This window comes from Crocodylus siamensis, chromosome 6 (assembly GCF_052110815.1).
Source record: "Crocodylus siamensis isolate JL-2025a chromosome 6, ASM5211081v1, whole genome shotgun sequence".
Lineage (NCBI taxonomy): Eukaryota > Metazoa > Chordata > Crocodylia > Crocodylidae > Crocodylus > Crocodylus siamensis.
Genome location: NC_143400.1, coordinates 7,412,821 through 7,433,920, shown reverse-complemented (window position 1 = coordinate 7,433,920; position 21,100 = coordinate 7,412,821). Strand labels below are relative to the sequence as shown.

The following is a 21,100-nucleotide window of genomic DNA, read 5'->3' as shown; positions in this document are numbered from 1 at the left end:
TCAAAAGAAATAAATAAGAGAAATTCTTTCCTGCACTTGAAAAACATCCCGCGTTTAGCCCGAGGTCAGCGTCTGGGCTTGTTCCATCAGAGATTTTGTGGAAAGCTGCTCTGATCTAAAATAAACAGAAAGCACGTTTTCAAAAGGCACACAATGCTCTCCATCTGCATTTGCACTCTGAATTTTGCGAAGGGGGTTGTTTTTTTTTATTCTTCAGTTCAGGGTATTTTTTTGAAGCAGAATACTTTTGCTCTCACATTGGGAAAGCACGCATACCTGGTGCTGACTTCCCAGATGTGCTTCGAAAAAAAGGGGTGTTAATATATGCTCACGACAGCCTAGGCAGGGGGCCATACCCACCCAGCCACCTCTGCAGAGGAAGTCAAAACCCCCGCAGTCCTTACCAATATAATTCCTTCCTGACCGCAGAGACTGTGATCAGTTTGATCCTGAGCAAAAGACTAAGACCCTCCAGCCAGGAACCTCTCTGGCTTTGGTCCCAGCAGGAGCATCCACCCAAAATCCCTAGCCTTGGCTGCAGCCAACACCTCTGAAGAAGGCTTTAAAACACTCAGACAAATAGAGGAGAAAAAAGAGGAGGGGGCAACCAGCAAAGCCCAGAAGCCTGGAAAATACCCACAGCAGAGCATAGACATATCACCCTCAACCAGTGGCTGTCCAACCTCTTCTTGAACGCCTCCAGTGATGGAGGCTCCACAACTTCTCTAGGCATCTGTTCCACTTCCTCCCTGCTGTAAGAGAGAAGAAAGTTTTCCACCTATGCAACCTAAACCTATTTTGCTGCAACTTCAAGCCAATGGTCTGTGTCCTCCTCTCTGCAGCAAGACAGAAAAGGCGCTTTCCCTTTTTCTTTCCATAAAAACATATTAAGGGCTGTTAGCTAAGTCATAGGATCAGAGGAAATTAGAGTTGGAAGGGACCACAGGAGGGCACATCAAGTCCAACCCCCTGCTCCAAGCAGGACCAGCCCCAACTACATCATCCCAGCCAAGGTTTGGTCCACCCAGGTCTTAAAAACCTCCAGGGATGGAGATGCCACCACCTCTCTGGATAACCTATTCCAGTGCTTCACCACCCTCCTAGTGAGAAAGTTTTATTACCACTTGTTATATCAGTGGGAAAACTTGCAGAGCATGGATAGGACTCCTCAGCCACCTTAAAAGTCATCAGTAATCCATCCCCAGGCCCCAGCATACATTGAGGAATAGCCAATGACAAGTGAGACAATTCTTCCTAATATCTAACCTCAACTTCCCTTGCTGCAGCTTGAGATCATTGCTCCTTGCTCTATCAAAAGAGCCCGGCCCCACTCAAACAGATGCCCCAGCCCATAGGATTCAAACCCATACAGGAGAACCCCAACTGATTTTGAATCTATCATCATAACCTCTTGGCCACAGCTACTGCTTGTTTACAACGTCACCCAACGGATGCACTCCAAACTAGAGCTTGATTAGCTGATGTAGCAAGTTATTTGATGTTTTTGCCTGGGATAGCTAGGGACCGTCCTAAATGCTCACATCTTCCCTCCTTCCTCTACAGAACAAACTGGCTTCTATTCCCAGATGTGCCACTGTCTTCTCTAATTTGAACTTGAGCAAGCGGCCAATTCTTTGTCCTTTAATTTCCTCTTTTGTAAAAACATGGATGGCAACACTTAGCTCTCCTGAGAGACCTGTGGCTGAAAAGCCCGTAATAAAGGAATCTGTTACGGTTAATAGCTCTAGAACTGCTCAGACTTTGGCATTCCCATCCCCCAGAAATTGCTGGGATTTTGAAATCTGGTTTTACCCCCTAAAATGAGACTAAAAAAGTAAAAAAATCTCAGTTCTTTTCACAACCTGACCTGTTCCAAAAGTACTGCCTTTTGCCTTTAACAAGTAATTTCATCACTGTACAACTGGGCCATTTTATGTTGAGTTCTGCTGTTTTAACTCATATCCAGCTCATTTGGATTTACCTGCTGCTATAGGCAGAATGAAATGTCTTGGATAAGCCCCCATGGCAAGTTTGACTGAAATGGATAAATTCCCAGAAAACATTTGGGTTTTGTGCAATCAGCTTTTTTCCATTGGAGAATTTTGGGCTGGCATTCATTATCCTCATTCAATGTGTAAACACTGAAATACAAGGGATATTCTGTAAAATAAAACCCCCAAACAAAACACAAATGCGTGCAAAAAAATTACGTCCAAAATACACCCCCCTCCACCCAAATCCATACAGGAGTCCAATAACACTGGAATAAAAATAGCCCTATTTTAAACCAGTTTTAGTGGTCTTTACTTCCAGCATCAATGATTTTCACCAACGCATATGAGGTGGCACCAGCTTTGTGTGGGACTTTGGAATTATATTATGACGCCCCTTGCAAAAACGAAATATTTGAGAGGCAAAATCCAAGTATTACAATTTTATATCCACCTGGAAGTGTATTTTGTTACTGTACTAAGGGTGGAAGAGGAAGGAATTTAAGATCTGGCCTAGAATGGAGATGTTATCCACTGAAGTCTAGAGTCACGGATTTGAAAAGTGATATAGGTCGACACATTTTAAACTTCTGCATAACCCTATTAAAACTGTCCTTATATCACTGGGGAGAGATGCAAGTTAAATCAACATAAACCACCACATTTCTCCAAATAGGAAGATAAACAAAAAAATGAAATACTTCTACCACAAATGGTCTGCGTCTAAAATTCAACTTTAAAAAAAAAAAAGAGTAAAAAGCTCTTATATGCACCAGAGACATATCTTTATCTGATGTTTTAGTTGTCTTATTTCTTAAACTGAACATCAAAAATGTGACTGTGTTTTACATTCAAAGGAATACGGCACTCATGCCCCAGCAACAAACAGGGATTTGTGCTAGCTTAATTATATCCATTTTTAAAATGGTAGCAGCTCAGTGCCAGTGAAACTGTGCCATGCAGACAAGTTAGTTGCTCAGCTGTCACTGAAGAGCGTAAATATACTTACTCATTATTGAACATACATGACTATGGGTGCATCTACATGAGACACACTAATGTGCATTAGCCTAATTTAATGCACATTGTGGGTGCGTATCTACATGTGTACACCCTTAATGCACATTAAAAATAGCAAAATGAGGATAACTGCCTACATTTGAGACCTGCAAATGCAGGTCTCAAATTTAGGCTCAGTTAGTTAATGCATATTAACACACGTGTAGATGCAACCTGGCACTAACTTTAGTGCCAGGTCAGCCAACAACTAGGGGCACATAGGGCTGCAGAGACTTAGCACTAACTTTAGTACTAAGTGCATTAACTTTAGTGCCAAGTCTCTGCACGTGTAGACATCTGCCAAAAAAAAAATTTAATGTGCATTAGCTTAATGCACATTAAATTTAGTCACACTTAAATGCACATGTAGATGCGCCCTATATGAACCCCTCCCAACTTTCTGGATGGTAATCATTCCCCAATTCATTTGGGGTCCCACAGACGTTGCCAGATTCTCAATGGCATAAATCAGTCTAGCTCTGTAAAGCTAAATGGAAAACCTGGCTCTTAGAGAGATGCTTAAGTGATTTAGGACCCCCCTCCTCAAAAGTAGCAAACACAAACCTAAGTCAAAAGGACGCAGGTTGCCCCTAAGCCTCTGTGCTTTGAAAATCCTGCCCATGAAACAGAACACAGGAACCTAAATCACTAAGGCCTCATTTCTCACTGCTTTATGGCCCCTAAAAATGCGGATAAAACCTAGATGAAAATATGACCCCTGTCCTACTGACCTGGGGACAAATGTTGCCTGCATCAGACATGTAAGCCCAGGTCCTCATTTCTCCCCCCAGGCTACAGACGTTCTGGAGAGAGTTCAGAGAAGAGGAACACAAAAAATGTTGAAAGGTCTGTAAAACACTCGTTTCCCTGCGGGAGGCTGAGAGCGCGCCAGGCATGTTCAGGCTGGAGGAAAGATGACAGCACAGAGACCCCGTTGCCGCTTGCAAATAGGCGAAAGGTGACTATAATGAGGACGGCGACCCATTCCTCTCGTTACTGAAGGGGAAGTGAGTGAGAAGCGGAGCTGATGTGGCAGCGGGGAAAAATTAAGCTAAACATTAGGAGGAACTTGATCACTGTAAGGACAGTTAGGCCAATGGAACCGCTGTCAAGAGCGGCTCGGGGGTTGGCTTTGCTGGAGATACACCTGGCGAGAGACACATTTGTTGAGGATGGTTTAGGAATAATGGAGTTCATCTCTGCTGTGATGGGGCCAAGCTGATCGCTCAGGGACCTCTTTCGAACCCAAACAGCTCAGTAGTTCTCCAGTCATGATCAAGAACTGCTTGCATGACGAAGGAGCTGTCATGATGGTGGCTGGCTTCAAACTAGCTCCCTCAGGTACAGGGAGCAGGATTAGCCAGGGGAAAGGGATCTCAGCACTGGTGCAAAACCCAGAGGATTTCTAGTTAATCAGGTGGAGCTCCACTGCCACGTGGCACTCAGCAGCGGAGCTGGCTTGGTGGCATGAACTACAGTCACAACGGCAGCTCCCATGTCCTGTTTTCAGAGCAATTTAAGCCACAGGTGTCAACCTCCCCGGGGCCTTGATCCAGGCCTGGAAGCAGTGATGGGGTGAGTGGCAGCAGGGGGAAGGGGGGGGTTAACATAGCCATTGTTTGTCCCCTAACACTGCTGACATATCCCCAGCAGGGCTTCCTAGATGGGGATTCAACTGAATTCCTACCCTTCCAGGGCCAGAAAGGAGACCTGTGAGCCAAATCCAGCCCAGGGGGCTAAATTCCACTGGCTTAAATCAGGGGTGTCAAAGATTTAAATCAATAACATTTAGTGTCTAAATCTCACTGAAAGGACAACACAACTGCAGGCATGTGATCCTTGCAAAGCTGTTGGAGCGCTCCTGAAATTCCCAACCTATTCATCTGAGCATCTAAATCCCTCGGGATGATTTGAAAAAATCCTAGGATGTGCAAGCGCAACTGAAGACGCATGGAAAGCTCTTGACATGAAGGCACCTAATTCCCTTAGATGGCGACTGGGAAGGAAGTGCTTTCAACTCCCCACCCCCACCGTTTCCTATCAAAAAGTCAGCGGGAACCACGCCGATCCTTTTCCCTTGCCTGATTTTCTGCTCTGCTTTCTGCTCCCTGGCCTATCTGCCGCTATGCTGCCCTTTCCCTCCCCTATCACCTGCATGCTGCACAAAGATGCTGCCTGCAAAGCCTGGAGTATTGTGCACTGTTTTGGGCTCCATAGTTTAAGGATGGGGAGAACCTAGAGAGGGTCCAGAGATGGACAATAAAATGCTAAAGGGGTCAGAATGCAGCTGCACAAGATATTGGGGAGGGGGGGGGACATAATGACAGTTTTCAAATATCTGATATGCTGCCAAAAAGGCCAACAGTTCTCCCTTTCCACAAACGGCAAGCTGTAAAGCAGCGGCTTCAAATGGCAACAAAGGAAATGTAGACGAGATCTCCCACCTTACTGTCAGAGCAATGAGGCAGTGGAACAGACTGCCCAGGGAAGTGATGGGAACAAATCACTGTACTTCAGAAAAGCAAGAGGCTTTTGTGCAACCAGCTTTCCCCTCCATACTTCTAGATGTTATATCCAAGTGGTCCTGAATCTATGCTCTAATGATCAGGCCTGGAGAACACGTGTGAAGATGGGTTGAGCTCTGGTACCTTACAGGGAGCATGAAGAGGGTGAATTCAATGTCTGGGAAGAGAACAAAAATCCCAAATTCTCCTCCGCGCATTTGCTACACACTGATGTCAATCCCAATCATAGCAACATCCTTGTACAGAAGGATTTTCCTTCTCTCTCTTCGGGGGTGTGGGGGCGTGGGGGGTGGAATAAAAAGCCAAATGACTTTGCAATAAGACATTTCCACTTGATAACTTGCTTTTTATTCTCTCTCTCCAGTCTCCTAACACACTCCAGTGACTACGAGGCAGACAACTGGCCAGCCTGCAGCTCGTAATATGGGAAAGGAAGTGTTTTGCTGTGGGGGACTGCAGTCTATTGGAGCCATTAAAATGGTAACTCTATCTAACACTCAGTCAGCTACTAATGAGGACAGGAAGAGCTAAGAACATGTTTGCGGGAGCAGAGATGGGATAAAAATAAAGCACTCAAATGGATGCTTTTCTCTCTAATCACCCCATAAAATGTATTTAAGCAGCTAGACTGCGACTTTCTGATGGTTCTTTTTTATTATTATTATTATTGCTGTTGCCGGCCCGAGAAATCTTCTCTTAAAAGGGCCAGTGCCAGGTGAATTAAGAATTATGCAAAGACTGGGGAGAGGGGGAGGGGGAGGAAGTCATTGCATTAATTCATGCCTAAGGCAGGAGTTGAAACTGCCAGTTGGATGGTAGCTCTTGTTACCAGAGGATGGTAGCTGGAATTGCAATAGGCCCTAGGAGAGATCAGTCGGACGTGGCTAAAGATGCCTCATTACCGCTCTCAGGGCGGGAGCCTCTGCCAAGCTAAAGGCCACCACCAGTTGATCCAGCTGGAAATGTGTCTCTGGTCACTGAGGCACAGAAGCCAAAGGCAGGTGAATGCGATGCAGGTACTTCACTCCCTTACGTGCCATTGGCTACAGAGATTAAGGGCTTTGTTACACCTTCTGGTGTAAATCGCCTAAAAGTTAATCGGCTTAGTGTTGTTCAGCTGAGTGAAGCAGTCACACCCAAAGATGAAAAACCATCTCTGAACTGTCCTGCACCTGCACAGCTGCGTGACTTGCCACTAGAGGCTCTCACTCTGTCTGACTTCCCTGGGTGGCGAGGCACCATGCCCAGTCCCGCTGTGCCCGGCGTCCTGCTGGCCCTGACTCAGGAGGGGCCGCTGCATTCTGGGATGCTGAAGCACTTCAACTTGAGCAGAATAGCTGTAGAGAGTGGCTGTACCTTGATGGAACAGGAACAAAATTAGGCAGATTAGAGATAATCCCTCCCTGGAGTGGCATAACTTTAAGGTGAATAATGAGTGCTTTAAGCCACTTAAAGGTGTCAATGTGCAGCTAATCCAGGAGTTAAGAGTTCCAGAAGCCACTTCAATTTACCGTGTAACAAGGCCCTTACTATGCTTTAGAGTAGTAGTTAGTTATGTGAGTCTGAAACCAGTCAGAAGGCAGTGTAGAAATGCACCTTTATAGGGATTTGGTATGGATATAGAGCCATACACAGCACAAGCTTTTGTGAACCCAAGCTCACTTCATCGGGGCTGTGAAAGGACAGCACAAAGCAGAGTATAAAGTGCAGCGAGTCATTAAAATACAATAGGTGGGAAAGCAGGAGGGAGGGGGAGAGGGAAGGGACATACAAGCAAAGATGCTATAGGAACAAAGGGGTCATTAAAATGAATCCACGTCCTTAATACGGATAACGACTCATAATCTTTGTTTAAATCATGCTTAACACTGCCCAGCTTGTGGGTGATGTCTTGTTCCACAATTTCCCATTCACACTGGAAGTTCATCTTTGCTTAGTAGCCCTCTGCATTGGCACAACTTAGCCATATGTATTTACCATACATTCATACCATACATACCTAGGATCATAGGAAAGTAGGGCTGAAAAGGACCTCACAAAGTCATCTAGTCCAGCCCCCTGCTCAAGGCAGGCTCATCCCGGACTAAACAATCCTCTCCAAGTGTCTCTCCAAGCTGCTTTTGAAAGTTTACAAGTTTGGAGAATCCACAACTTTTCTAGGCAGCTCTTCCAATGCTTGACCACACTTATAGTCAGAAAGTTCCTCCAAATCTCCAGCCTCAGCTTCTTCTGCTGCAGCTTGAGGCCATTGCTCCTAGTTCTGTGCCCTACAGCCACAGAGCAAAGCCCATCTCCATCCTCTCCATAATCACCCTTCAGGTACTTGAAGACTGTAATCAAATCCACCCTTAGTCTTCTCTTCTCCAGGCTAAATAACCTCAGTACTTTCAGTCTTTCCACATAAGTCTTGCAGCTAATCATTTGTGCTGCCCTGTGCTGGACTCTGCAAACTGTCCACATCTTTCTTGAAGTGTGGGGGGGCAGACCTGGATACAGTGCTCTGGGTGACACAATATATACCATACATATAACTGTCTCTTCCTTTCTTCACTGCATTTATACGAAGTACCTAGACAATGCTAAACAAAACTCCGCTCTAAAGTCAAACAGAACATAATGGGGCTTGCCTGGTAAAACACTTGTTAGGAAAGAAAACCAGACTTTGAGGATCAAGAGAACACCCTTTTCTAACCTGAGGATGAATTACTGTTGCATTTCAAAAGACTTGCTGGAAAAAATTGGACTTCAGAGATTCTCAAATACAGATCTTTTTAATTAAAAGGTCTTAGGCAACTGGAATTTAGTGGGGTGCTACCAGCTCCTCCTAGAAAAGGTACCTTGGATACAACATGCCCTGGAAGAGACACGCGCCTTCTTTCTGAAAGAACGAAGTAAATAAAAAGGACCTGATTTTCAAGAAGTGCCTCCCATGTAACCATGAGGCTTATGGTGTCTCAAGTCAGTAATTCCCAAAATGAATGTCCCTCCCCCCAACAAAGTGCTGAGTTTAGGCACCTAGATCAGAAAAGTGGGTGCCCTTACTGTCTTGGCCTCAGTTCCCCGCCATGTGTAAAATGAGGACAATGTGCTGGCCTGATACAACAGAAGGCTGTGTGGATGAATGCATTAAAGACCAGGAGTGCTGCGGTGATGTTGTTGCTGTGATGGTTTGGAAAATACACGAAAGGCAAGAATTCTGGTGGGGGGACATTTTATTGCACCAACAATATGCAGAGAGGCCTAAGGAAGGATACCCCAATACCTTTGCCTACGTCTATATCAATCACCTGGTTGGTACAATTAAAGATATCACCCGAAAGAACTCTTTGCCTTCAAGAACAGGATGCATTCAATGACTGTGGTAACAGGGAGTATGTAAAAAAGTTCATTGTCCATTTGGAGATGTTCAACAGTAATGGTTGGCCAGGTCTGCTTACTTCTTAGTGTGGCTGGATGCAAAGTTGACCAACATCTACCAGAGAACTGCATCCGACAGCAGCAAGCGCTGGATGCAACACTGGTTCCTCCCTTTGGGTATGGACACACCTAACACTTACAACAATTTAAATGCAGTTCAAACCCCAAAGTGGGCAGATGTACAGAGAGTCACAGAGCCTCAGCACTTCAATGGCAAAAAGGTGACCATTAACTTGGAAAGCTAGGCACTGTATGGGTGGACACCTCTGACCTGCGACACCTGTGAACTCGTTTCCAATCAGTGGCCTTTGGGAACAGCCCGACTGTTACCTGCATGCATGCTTTGATGTAAAAGGTGCTGCTAAGATTTGCTTATCAACTACTTCATCCTAATGATTTTGCTTATCTCTCTTTTACACATGCACAGGCCAATGGGGCTCGTTCCTGTACCCATCCATCCTGGTTCATAGAGTGGCTTCTATTACTAAAGCATCTACTGATCCATCCCCATGCAGACCCCCACCCCGTTCCCCAGATGTATGATATATGTAAGATAAAATGCCACAAATAACCCAACAGTAATAGACCCAACTGATGCTGTTTCTATGCCCAGGTTGGAAACAATATCTATCATCCCCAGTCCATCCTTCCTTTTGTTTTGAAAGAGGAATCACAATTCATAGAAAAAAATTGCATGGAAAGGAAAAGAAATTTTGAACACTGACATCAATCGAGTCTCCAAAAAGGCCAATTTCTTCAGACTCATTTATGCAGAGAGAAGGGGGAGGAAAATGAAGAGAACCTTGTCAATGCTGCATTGTGTTTTCCACCAGCATCTTCCTGTGCCTCCATGCGCCGGCAGACAATCAGATCGCCATGCTGGACACGGCACATCATCCTTCTACTCGAACACAGCGGAGCAAGCTTCAGGCACTGCCTTCTTCTTTCAGGCAAATCTCAAATCAGATTGTGCCGGGTACTCAGAGGCTGTGGAAACACCTTGATGGAAATGGAAGGTGACCAGAAATAACAGTTGAGGAACAAAGCATGTGCATGGGAAAGAGTTACGAATGGGTCTCTCCGCCGTTTGGGCTGGGGAACTTCATAGAAAGGGAATGAATAACCCCATGCACTGAGCCCCTTCTGCAAGCCTGGAAGTGGACCCCAGAAAAATCCCAAAGACACCCTATCATCTTCCTTCAAGTCCTCTAGAAAGCTCCTGTCTGTGGTGATGCCTAGAAGAAACCCACCATGAGTTGTCTGTGGCCATGGTTGATTGGGCTTATCACCTCTCACTGCTCCCTTCCCCTCACCCCCAACTCAGCCCAGGGCCACACACACCTGTTGTTTCCCCAGCAGGCCAAGACCCCATCAAAGTAGCAATCCCAGAATAACTCTCCTTTAAAATACTCTCATTGTTGACACTATTTCAGTCGTGCTGTCTACCTGGGAAAGGTGCTGTTGCTTCTATAATTAGAGAGGCTTTCATTCCAGTCATCCATGCAAGGAGATTTTCCAGAAGAGCTAATTCTGCAATGCCTATTCAGGTCCATTTCCTCTATGCAGAGAAGCCATTAGACCCTGCAAACACCTGTACTTGTCTTTGCTACCATGAATGATTGCCACTGAAATTACTCATGGTTTTCAAGCAAGCACATGTAAGGCCCGGTCTACTCTACAGAAGTGTCTCCGGGTCTCTGCCAGTTACAGAAGCAATTGCTTCTGTCTTACTGCTATCGTTATACAGAAATGAGCCCTAAGAGTGAACACATTAAGAACAGCCCAAGCTACACTGCTATACAGAAGGGATGTCAAACATGCAGCCTGAGAATCACACAGCCCTGGGTGTCAAATATATAGTGAGCTAGGGGATTTGGGGGTGTGCTCTGTCACCAAATCCAGGCCGTTCCTCTGGTTCATGATCAAGTCTGATTTAGTGATCCTGACAATAGGAGATGTGGTGATTTTCCCCTTTTCCCACCACAGGGTAGATCGGCCAACCTCAGGGTAGGACATCCTGACCTCAGGGTAGATCTGCATCTCAGTGACCCTGTATTCTGGGTGGGATGTCCCCAAGCACTTCTCACCCACTTACCCCCATCACGCACTCCACAGCCAGAAATACACCAGTGAAACCACCCCAGACAGGCCATGAGAGCCGTCACCAAAGCAGAGTTGTAGCTATTGCACTGTAGACTTACCTTTAATGTAGGGGAAACTCTACCAGCCGCAAGTCCTTGGGTCCATATGACTTCCTCGCTTTGGAGGCAACTTTCCAGTGTAGCCAAAATCCATGAGGTTGGGTGGAAGCCAGGACTGCCTCCAGCTGCGGTATACAAGCGGCAAGAATTTTGAAGCATAGATGTCGATGGCAGTCTTATGTAGAATTTAGATTATGGCTTGTCTGGGATGGTTTGGATTGGGATAACCCTGCCTCGGGCAGGAGCTTGGATTAGATGACCTCTGGAGGTCCCTTCCAGCCCTACTTCTCTATGACTCTGGGGGGCTTTATACTCAAGCTGTGATGCTACTACTGCTTTTAGCCAACTTAGTTTTACTACCGCGAATCACCCCATAGAAAAAAATCATAATTGGAACAACGCCCAGCCATCAAGTTTATGATATGCATAAGCAGACAAGGTTATTTGGGTAACTGTGTATTAGACCAACTGAATAGTTGGAAAAAATGTTCTTTGCCAAGGGCACAAGCGCGCTTCTTCAGGCATAGGAAGAGCCTGCTGGTGTTCTCTCTAGGGTCGACACAAATAAGAGTGTGCAAATAAGGGCTTCTATGGAGTAGGGGTCATCATTTTGTTCAGTGTTTGTACAGCTCCAAGTGCAAGAACTGTAGGCACTAGAATAACTTCTCCTCCCCCTAAGTTATGAATGAAATCAGTCCCAATTAGTAGAAAGAAGAATGGGGTAGGAAAGGAAAACACCCACCTTTTTACTTTAGAAGGAGAACTACAGAGCAGCAGCCAAGTTCTCCTCGACGAGTCAGCTGGTTGGCGCGATATCTACTGCAAAACGCCGAAGTGTCTCTGCGAATCCATTCCAGTTTCTTCCCCAGCCCCCAACTCCTAATAAAATATTGAACTTTAATATTAAAGAGCGTGGTTGGGGTCTTACATGCAAACAGTGATGAATGTGTCTTCGGTTCAAGAATGAAAGGCTCCCGTTTCGTGAAAAATGGCAGCCTAACTAGATTTTAAGCGTCTATTAATTTGGCAGAAAGCATATATTTCATGGCTCGCAGTGCAACAAGGCTGGTTTTGCAAAAGACGTCAAGGGAAACCCACCCAGCTTCTTAAAGGCCCACACCTTCAACGTATCCTTGGTCATGATGACGATGGCAGAGGTCCCACTCAAAGTGCTGGGGGAAATCTCTGCCTTGCTTTCTTTTTTCTTGTTAGCGGATTTTTTTTTCTGCCCTTCTTTATGCAAAGACAAACATGGGGCTAGGAGGTGACAGCTCTTAGTTGATTAGCAATTTAAATATTTGGACTCCTCCTGGGAGCTGATGTTAATGGCGGATCCTGGCACCTTGCTACTCCTCTTTCCCTGCTCCCTCTCTGTGCTGCAAACACATCCACCGTGCAATAAATTCAGGCAGAAGCCAGGATGAAACGGCACCTTGTATTTGCAGTCGAGGAAGACAGTGTGGATGGATGGGGTCCAGGTACCAGTGAGCTACACAGAAGCCTGACCAGGACAAACCATTGGACCAGTGCGTGTCCAGCCTCTTCCTTGGCACAGCAGATATTAATACGTATGTGGCGCGGCTGGATCCAAAAAGCCACGTGTCTTGGCTTAGAACAAGCCTGTCTGAACAACTTCTCCAGTCCAGCCACTGAGGCCCTGAGTGCTCTACAGACACTTATTTTATTCACGTCCTTGCCACAAAGACTCTTTTTATCCCGCCCCCCGCCTCCCCTGCTTGTGCTAGCTTTCCTAGGTGCCATCTGCATCCAGATTTCAGTTGACAAGCAAAAGGAGAGTGCTGCTGAATGAATTAAAGAGACAGAACCCTGTAAATATTAATCAAAATGCCGCTCTCTGTTTGGCTCCACGGGAAGTAAACAGATGGGGAACGGGGCAACTGAAGACGGGGGAGAACTTGGACCTAATGAATTCCACCAGCCAAACATTTTTACATAAAATCAATAGCAGGATACAAGGCTTAAATATTTTATTAGACTTTCAAGTGGTCGAAAAGGCATCCAAACGTGGGGAGAGCTCATGCAGTCATTGATGGTGTTGTACCCGTGTCCCATGCCAGGAAAAGAGGTGACTCAGAGGATGAGACAAGGAAATTCTCCTTGGAGACTGGGCGAGGTTTTGGGGGAGGTTGAATGGGATGGTGGCTAGAACGCCACTAAAAACACAGGGGCCCACCTCAAATTCTGCTCCGGTTTCTAGTCGTTCAGGTGAGTTTGGGAACTGTGCTCTGCCATCATCAGACCCGGGGGTTTTCTGATGGGGCATGGGGGAAGGGCAGGGGCACTCAAACCAAACCCCAAATAAAATCTCCATTGCTAGGAAAAGTCTCTTTGCAGAGAATTTTTTTTTTCAGCTACCAGGAAAGACAGAACAAGAGCGCGTTTTAAGCAAAAGTGCTCTCTGTTCATTTAATATTAACAAATTGAAATGAATTATTTTAATACCAATTAACTTGTAGCTGTCCCTTATTAATAGTAATTTAGATTAATATTTCTTGGATGCAGCATCCTTCGGCTCGGTGTTACGTGCCTGGAATAGCAATTTGGAAAGAAAACACCAGTTTGAGTGCTTCAGGAGTTGAGTTTTTTCATGCATGTATTTGCCTGTAGCTGGGGTTCAATTTTTTTTCAGTCAAAATTCATACAGAACATCCTTTTACATATCTCTAAAGGCTGCTGGCTTCCAAAAAACCAAAAACCCAAACCTCTGCAGCATCATGTATTAAACGGTTTCAAAACAGTCCTAGAAAAAATGGACTTTTCCCAAAGACTAATTTGAGGATCACTGTATTAAATGTGTGTGTGTATACACATACACATAGATGCACATACACACACACACTCACATATACCCATATATACACATGCATATATTCATGTATACACACATGCATATATATATACACACACACACACAATATATATATACACACACACACACAATATATATATACACACACACACACAACACAGACATATATATATATGTCACATGCGCATGCGCACAAGCACATAAATGCATTTCAAAAACCCGTATCAGTCAAGAAACCATAACTTGTTCTCTCCATTCTCCTAATTTGTAATTGAAGCCACCCAATACATCCACCTCCACTTAAATTAAAACTGAATCCACCTGGCTGTAAAGTTACCAAGATGGAAAGCTGGGTAATAATTAGTAATAACTTGTTCTTATCCACTTACTGTTCCAAAGGAGATTTACCTTTGAGAAGGGGAAAAAAAAAAAAAGAGACACTATCAATCGCTTTTACTACTTCACCTCCTTTATTAATAAAGCAACAAAGAAAAGTTGGGGTGGGGGGAGAGAAGATATCCAGAGCAGCTGAATGTGGCTTTGAGAAAGAGGCAGGGTAGATGTGCACCTTATAGGCTGACTATATAAACTATATAAGAACATACGCTTTGTGAACTCAGCTTAGATGGGAGAAGGGGAAGCATCCCCCTGCCCCCCCCCCAATATCCTGGAATATTTTTGTCTGAAGAGCTGCCTTACAGGTCCTCACGACCGCCCCTGGCATGGCGGCTGCAGTCACTTGAGCACAGATGGCGAATTAGGAGTCCTGCAGGACGTGGCAGTGGCAACCCTGCTCGGACCACGGACCACGGACCAGCACTCCGCCCTCCACGCCCGTTTGCGGGTGACCTTGCAGAGAGACCTTCCCTTTCCTCAAGAGCATTAGACGGCTTAACCAACCTGAAACCGGCCGCACAATTGTTGCTCCAAGTCAGCTATAGGAAAGCAAGCGAGAGAAGAAAGCAAACAAACAAACTCCAGGCCCTTCGGGGAGGGGCTGTTCCTCCCCCCGCGGTCAGCGGCTCCCCACAGGGCTGGGCAGTCTTGACCCGGCGCCCCCCACTCCTGACCGGGGCTACGGGACCCCCGAGCAGCCGCGTGTTTTCCTCCATGTTTCAAGTTTTCTCCCCCCGCTTTCACGCACCCCCACGGGATCCCACGGCCCCCAGAAAGTTGCCGCCGGCAGGAGGCTCCGCCAACCCCGGGAGCGGGGCGGGGGCTGCCCTGCGAGCGGGGGCGGGCGCACTTACCGGGGGCCGGGGGCATGCCCCGCGCCCGCGGCGCCACCCGCGTCTCCCCGCCGCGATTGCCCGGAGAGAGCCTGAAAGTTACAAATTGCTGCCATTAGCTCATCCGAGTCCCCCTCGCAGTGAACCTTGGCCATTGGCCAGGAGCCGGGCACGTGATCCCCGTTGCCACGGGATCCCCGTCTCAGCCGCCCGGTCCTCCCCCGCGCCTCTGCAGAGGGGCAGCGGGTCCCGCCTGGCATGGGCGGGCCATGAACCCGCACCCCGCGCGGGGCTGGGGGGCGCAGCCCTGCCGCTGGCCCGGCCAGCCCCGGCCCGGCCTCCCGCCGCCCCCCGGCGCCCGCCCCGCCGCCCCCGAGCGCGGCCCGGCGGGGCGCGGGGACCCGCGGAGCCGCCTCTCCCGGGACGCCGCGGGAGCAACTTTTGAATGGATGAGACTCCAGAGGAACCCGCCCCGGCCAGGTGCGTCCGGGCCGCCGGGGGCTCCCGCTCCTTCGGGGGGCGGGAGGTGGGGCGGGGGCCGGCCCAGAGCCGGGGCTTCGGGGGGCTGGCGGTGGCCGGGTGGGTCCCAGGCTCTTGCTTTTGTGGGCGCGGGAATCCCATCTCTTTGCCGGCTGCCCGCAAGCAAGAAGCGAGCTCCCCGCGGTCTGGGCTGAGCAGGGACCCGCTCGCCCCTCGGCCGGGCTCGCCAAGCAGGCGTGCGATGCATCCCGCGACCCGACCCCGGCGGGCCTCGCGAGGCGGGCTGCGGGCTCGGAGATGCCGCTGGGAAAGTTTTGGTCTCTCCCTAAAAAGAAAAGAGAAAAAGACGTCGGTGCGTTTGCACAACTCACCCGGAGTTTTTGCCTAGCAAACCCCCGGGATGTTGCTGCTGCTGCTGCTACAACTACTGTTACTATTACTTTTATGATTATTATTATTGTTGTTATTATTATTATTGTGATTATTTGCTTCTAACTTTCTTCAGCAACATGTTAGCCATGTTCTGGAGGTGTCGAGAAAAGCACTAGGGGTGGGTCACTGCAAATGCCTCGCCAACTTCCAAGTACATCCGGAGCTTTGCTCCACAAGCAATCCTAAGGAAATGTGTAAGCAATCCTAAAGATTGCTTGAAGCAAGCCTAAAGAAACGCAGAAGTAATCCAAAATCCCCAAATCACCCGCAAGAAATGTATAAGCAATCCTAAGTAGTTCCATAGGTAATCCTAAAGATTTCCATAAGCAGTAATAAAAGAAATCCCTAAGTAATCCTAGATCCATACGTAGTCCTAAAGAATGTAGTCCTTTAGCAATCCTAAAGATTTCCATAAGCAATCCTAAATAAATTTATAAGCAACCCTAAAGATTTCCGTAAGCAACCCTAAAGATTTCCATAAGCAACCCTAAAGAAATTTATAACCAACCCTAAAGATCTCCGTAAGCAACCCTAAGGAAATCCATGAGTAATCCTCAAGAAATGTATAAGAAACCCTAAAGGTTTCCATAAGCAAGCCTAGAGAAATCCATAAGCAATCCTAAATCTTTCCGAAAGAAATCGGTAATAATCCTTAAAAAAACCGCATGAGTACTCCTCCTCGAGATTGTTTTCTCTGCTAACTGTCCGCCACGCCGTGCACCGGGAGCTGTGCGTGTGGCTATAGCCGTGGATAACCAGATCTAGATCTCTCCAACTTTTAATGACACGAACACCGACAATGCAATGTCCCTGCAAAGTTTCTCCCCCGATGCCTGTATTTCTCCCCTTGCAAAGTGCGGGCGGAGCCGGGGCTCGGGGCCCCGGAGCGCCGCACTGGCCCTCCCGCAAGTGGCCGCGCTGGAGGGGCCGGGCCGGGCCGGGGCGAGCCCGGGCGGGCTCCCGGCGCACGCGGGCAGTGTTCACTCACGGCATCTAATTCGGATTGAAACCCGGCATCGCTGCTCCCGGAGGACCTGGAAGCGGTGGGAGCTGCGAGCAGACACCTTGCAGCCTTTGCTCTGCGAATAAAACCACTTTGAAACTTTGCAGGGGGGCAGCGAGGGCCTTTGGACTTTGGTGCACTTCCCCCACTCCCCTTCTCTCTAGATCTGCACCCAGAAACTTCCCCCGGGGGTGCGAGAAAAGCTGCACAAAATAGTAATATAATAGAGGCAACGGCGTCGCGATCCCGTTATTTCCAGGCTATTTTTTTCTTTCCCCCCTTCCTTTTTTTTTTTTTGGAGGGGGGAAGGGGATCCTCTTTGTCCCATCGCCACCTCGCGCCTCGTATTGTTCCGGGGCAGGGAGGGGAAGCGCCGAATCGTCACCCGCCCCCATACAGATAGATAGATAGATACCTATACCTTTATATCTGTATCTAGATAAAGATAGCTAAGAGAGATACATTGATATATATGATCTAGATATCTATCTATATATCTCTATATATCGATATAGAGATATATAGATATTTATAGCTAGATACATGTAACTAGATATATCGATATATAGCCAGAGAGATCTAGATCATACACATCTATATATCTGTGTATCTCAGGCAGATCTATCTATCTATCTATGACATTGTTGCTACTTGTTTTGCTGTTATGGAGCAGTCCCGTCCCCACCCCTCATTTTTGCATTTTTTTAATCCAAGCCTAGACACCGTTGGTGGATCATTTGCAAAACTAGCACGACCAGAAAATAAAAGGCAAATAAGGACAGCAATGTCTTTTGTTGTTGTTGTTGGGGGGGGGCTTTTTTTGTTGTTGCTTTTTTGGGGGGTGAGGGGGTCAGTGCACTTCATAGCCAGGGAGAAAGACTTAAATAGCTCCTACTGTTGGTGGGTTTTGGGGAGGGGGCAAGGCAGCATAGCCCCGCGGGTCCAGAGAAAGTGTTGGGAGTCCCACGCGTGGGGAGGTGGGAGGAGACGGTAGATGCAGGTGGGGGGAGCTGATGTTGAACCAGTGTTAAAAGCCTCTCTGCAAAAACACTGCCCAGTAACTCCAACCGGGAAAGTCCCAGCGCCTGTGCAACAAAAGTGTTGGGGGTACACACACATGCATGCACACGCATAGACATGTCTGTGCATGCAGACACAACTGCGCACGTGCACACGCTGGCAGAGGCAGACACGCCTTACACACGTGTGCACTGCCCCATGTAGACCGCCCTACGAAGCCCTGGCCTCTCACCCACACGCAGGCAGACACACGTGCACAGAAACACACCACGCGCAGCCCTCCCCTGTACACACATGTTTGTGCACCCACATGGCTACAGGTACACCAGCGCACACGTGCCCAGATCCATGCTACACACACGCAGCCCCACCCTTAACTCACATGTGCACACATACATTTGCACACATCCAGCACGCACGCTCTGACATGCCTATGCACACTCACGTGTAGGCAAGCTACAACCCCCTTCCACGTGCGTGTGCACACACATATATACCACCCCCAACTAGCCTTCCAGGGGAGGCCAACCCCTCCCCCCCCAAAAAATTTAACTCTGTAGCTGCTGTGTTCTCCCACGGCAAACTTGGCTGGGTGGAAAGCTTTTAAGCCCCGCCCACACACACACAAATCCTCCTGCCCAGCAGAGACCCGTAGGGGGATGTGGGGCAGCAGTAGGGGGGAGCAGAGCACCCATCATCATGTGTCATGCTCATACAAGTGTGCATGTGTGTGTGTGTGTGTGTGTGTATCTGTGCACGTGTTGTGCCTATGCTTGTGTATGCATCTGTGCACATTTGTTCATTTATGTGCTCATTGTGTGTGTGCACATGTGTGTGCGTGCATCTGTGCACATATATTGTGCATGTGCGTGCATGTGTGGAAACATGTGCCTGCATCTGTGCACATATCTGTGCACATGTGTATGTGTGTTCATGCATCTGTGCACACATGTGCACGTGTATATGCATGCATCTGTGCACATATGTTGCTGTTATCCTTATCCCTATATTCCGTACTATTGTTCTTGTTATCATGATTATTTTTATATCCCTCCTTATCCAGAAAGCCTCAGAGAGGCTCCGTCATCTTGTATATCTTAATATCCATTATAAGTAGCTCAGCCTAATAAAATTATCATGGTATGCCATGTTTGAGATACACCATATATCATTAATATATAATGCATAGCATAGCTATATGAATATGGAGGCATATAATAAAAAATAGGTGCATGGGTGCATATGCATACCTATGTTGGTATGTATATTCCTTTTTTGTTCTGTATAGTGAACAGTAATTGTGTGCAGTGTATGTATATGCATAGTGTGTCTGTAACATGCACACATGCCGATGTGTAGCGGTGTCTGGGTAATTCTTGCTGTACAGAGGAAAATAATTGTGTGTGTGTGTGTATACAGTGAAAACTATCCATATATGAATATGGATGTGTATCATTATACACTCACATGCCCTATATACAAATACACTCGTGTGTGTGTGCACACACACAGACACACACACACACACACATACATATATGTGTATACACATATATGTGTGTATCTGTATATATACATATGTGTGTATATATGTGTGTTTGTATGAATGTATATATATAATATCCCAATATATGTATAATATGTATGTATGTGCGTATAATATAAAATAATATAATTATGTGCGTGTGTGTATAGATATGTGTGTATGTGTATACATATGTGTATATATTTGCACACACATATCTATACACACACATACACACGTGTATATACATACACATGCCTCTATATGCTTGCCTGTATATAAAGAAAAGCAGTAGTACATCTGATTATTTTGCATAATGCATACATAATATAATTTACATTATCCAGCCAATGACTTGTAGCTTGCATGCCCTGAATATGGGCATATATGATGATAGGAATAAATTTTTCAAAAGGAATCTGGGCCTCTATTAGAAAGGAAGAGGATGGGTGTGTGTAGATGCGTGTAGTATTGGACTTGCTTGAGGAAAGCAATGCGTGTGTTGTCCATGTGCAGTAGAGAAGTGGGAGACCTGTTCATTAACCTCCGTGTGTTGAAGTGCCTCTCCCTCTCTGTCCCCAGCAAAGATCAGGGACTGCAGCTTTGCTGGGGAGACCCATGGAGCCTCTCCCAGGACCAACTTCAGCACCAAGCAGCTGACGGAGCTGGAGAAGGAATTCCACTTCAACAAGTACCTGACCCGGGCCAGGCGGGTGGAGATCGCCTCGGCCTTGCAGCTCAATGAGACCCAGGTGAAGATCTGGTTCCAGAACCGCAGGATGAAGCAGAAGAAGAGGGAGAAGGAGGGTCTCCTTGGGGGGGCATCCAGCTACCGCGGACACGAGTCCCCCTCTGATAAATCGGACATCACATCCCCAGCCATCTCCCCTAGCCGTAGCCAGGAGGCCACCACCCCTCCCATCTGATGGGGCCTCTGGGACTTTCTGCAGTGCTGGAACTTTTCTTCTCACCTTGTGGAGGGAAAAAAAAGCACCAGAAAGACACCAGTCCATCAGGACCACTTAGCCTCTTTGCATCCAGCTTGCTTCTCGCAGAGCTTGGCTCCTGCCAAAGCTTGCAAAGGACTTTGGGGGTGGCGGGGAGGGGGAATGCCCTCTAAAAGCATTTCTTGCAGTTCCCAGGCTCCCACCTGGGGGCTTTCCTGGTGCTTCTAAACCAGCTTTCCTTCAGCAAGTGCAAATGCAGAAATAATGGGCATCCCATTAAAGCAAATTGCCCCAGCTAAGTCCTAAAGCAGATTACAAAAAAAACCCCCAAAATGCTGCCTAAGCAGAAATGCTGTAGTTGTGATAGTCAGCTAATGATGTAGCAGAGATGGGTTGGGGGGGAGGGGGTGGGGGGAATTTGTCACACAATGCCAGTCAAAA

At 47.1% G+C, this 21,100-nt stretch overlaps 1 protein-coding gene and 1 long non-coding RNA gene across 4 annotated transcripts; one reads left to right on the top strand and one right to left on the bottom strand.

The window, feature by feature from the left end:
- Positions 1 to 549: 549 nt before the first annotated feature.
- On the bottom strand, positions 550 to 15,386 carry LOC149860829 (uncharacterized). 3 transcript variants are annotated; one of them, XR_016443346.1, is made up of 6 exons: positions 15,274 to 15,386; positions 11,936 to 12,072; positions 11,194 to 11,318; positions 9,795 to 9,991; positions 1,982 to 2,141; positions 550 to 752 (listed from the first exon to the last, which is right to left on the bottom strand). It is a non-coding gene; the product is annotated as an uncharacterized LOC149860829 (long non-coding RNA). The 3 variants fall into 3 exon arrangements; XR_016443345.1 differs by lacking the exons at positions 550 to 752; positions 1,982 to 2,141 and adding an exon at positions 5,945 to 6,931; XR_016443344.1 differs by lacking the exons at positions 550 to 752; positions 1,982 to 2,141 and having other exon boundaries at positions 7,652 to 9,991.
- A 119-nt stretch (positions 15,387 to 15,505) lies between these two features.
- Positions 15,506 to 21,041, top strand: LOC149860828 (homeobox protein Hox-B1-like). The gene is made up of 2 exons (XM_090056003.1): positions 15,506 to 15,732; positions 20,295 to 21,041. The coding sequence occupies exons 1-2, from the start codon at positions 15,522 to 15,524 to the stop codon at positions 20,636 to 20,638; spliced, it is 555 nt and encodes a 184-aa protein (XP_089912129.1). The 5' UTR covers positions 15,506 to 15,521; the 3' UTR covers positions 20,639 to 21,041.
- Positions 21,042 to 21,100: the final 59 nt, after the last annotated feature.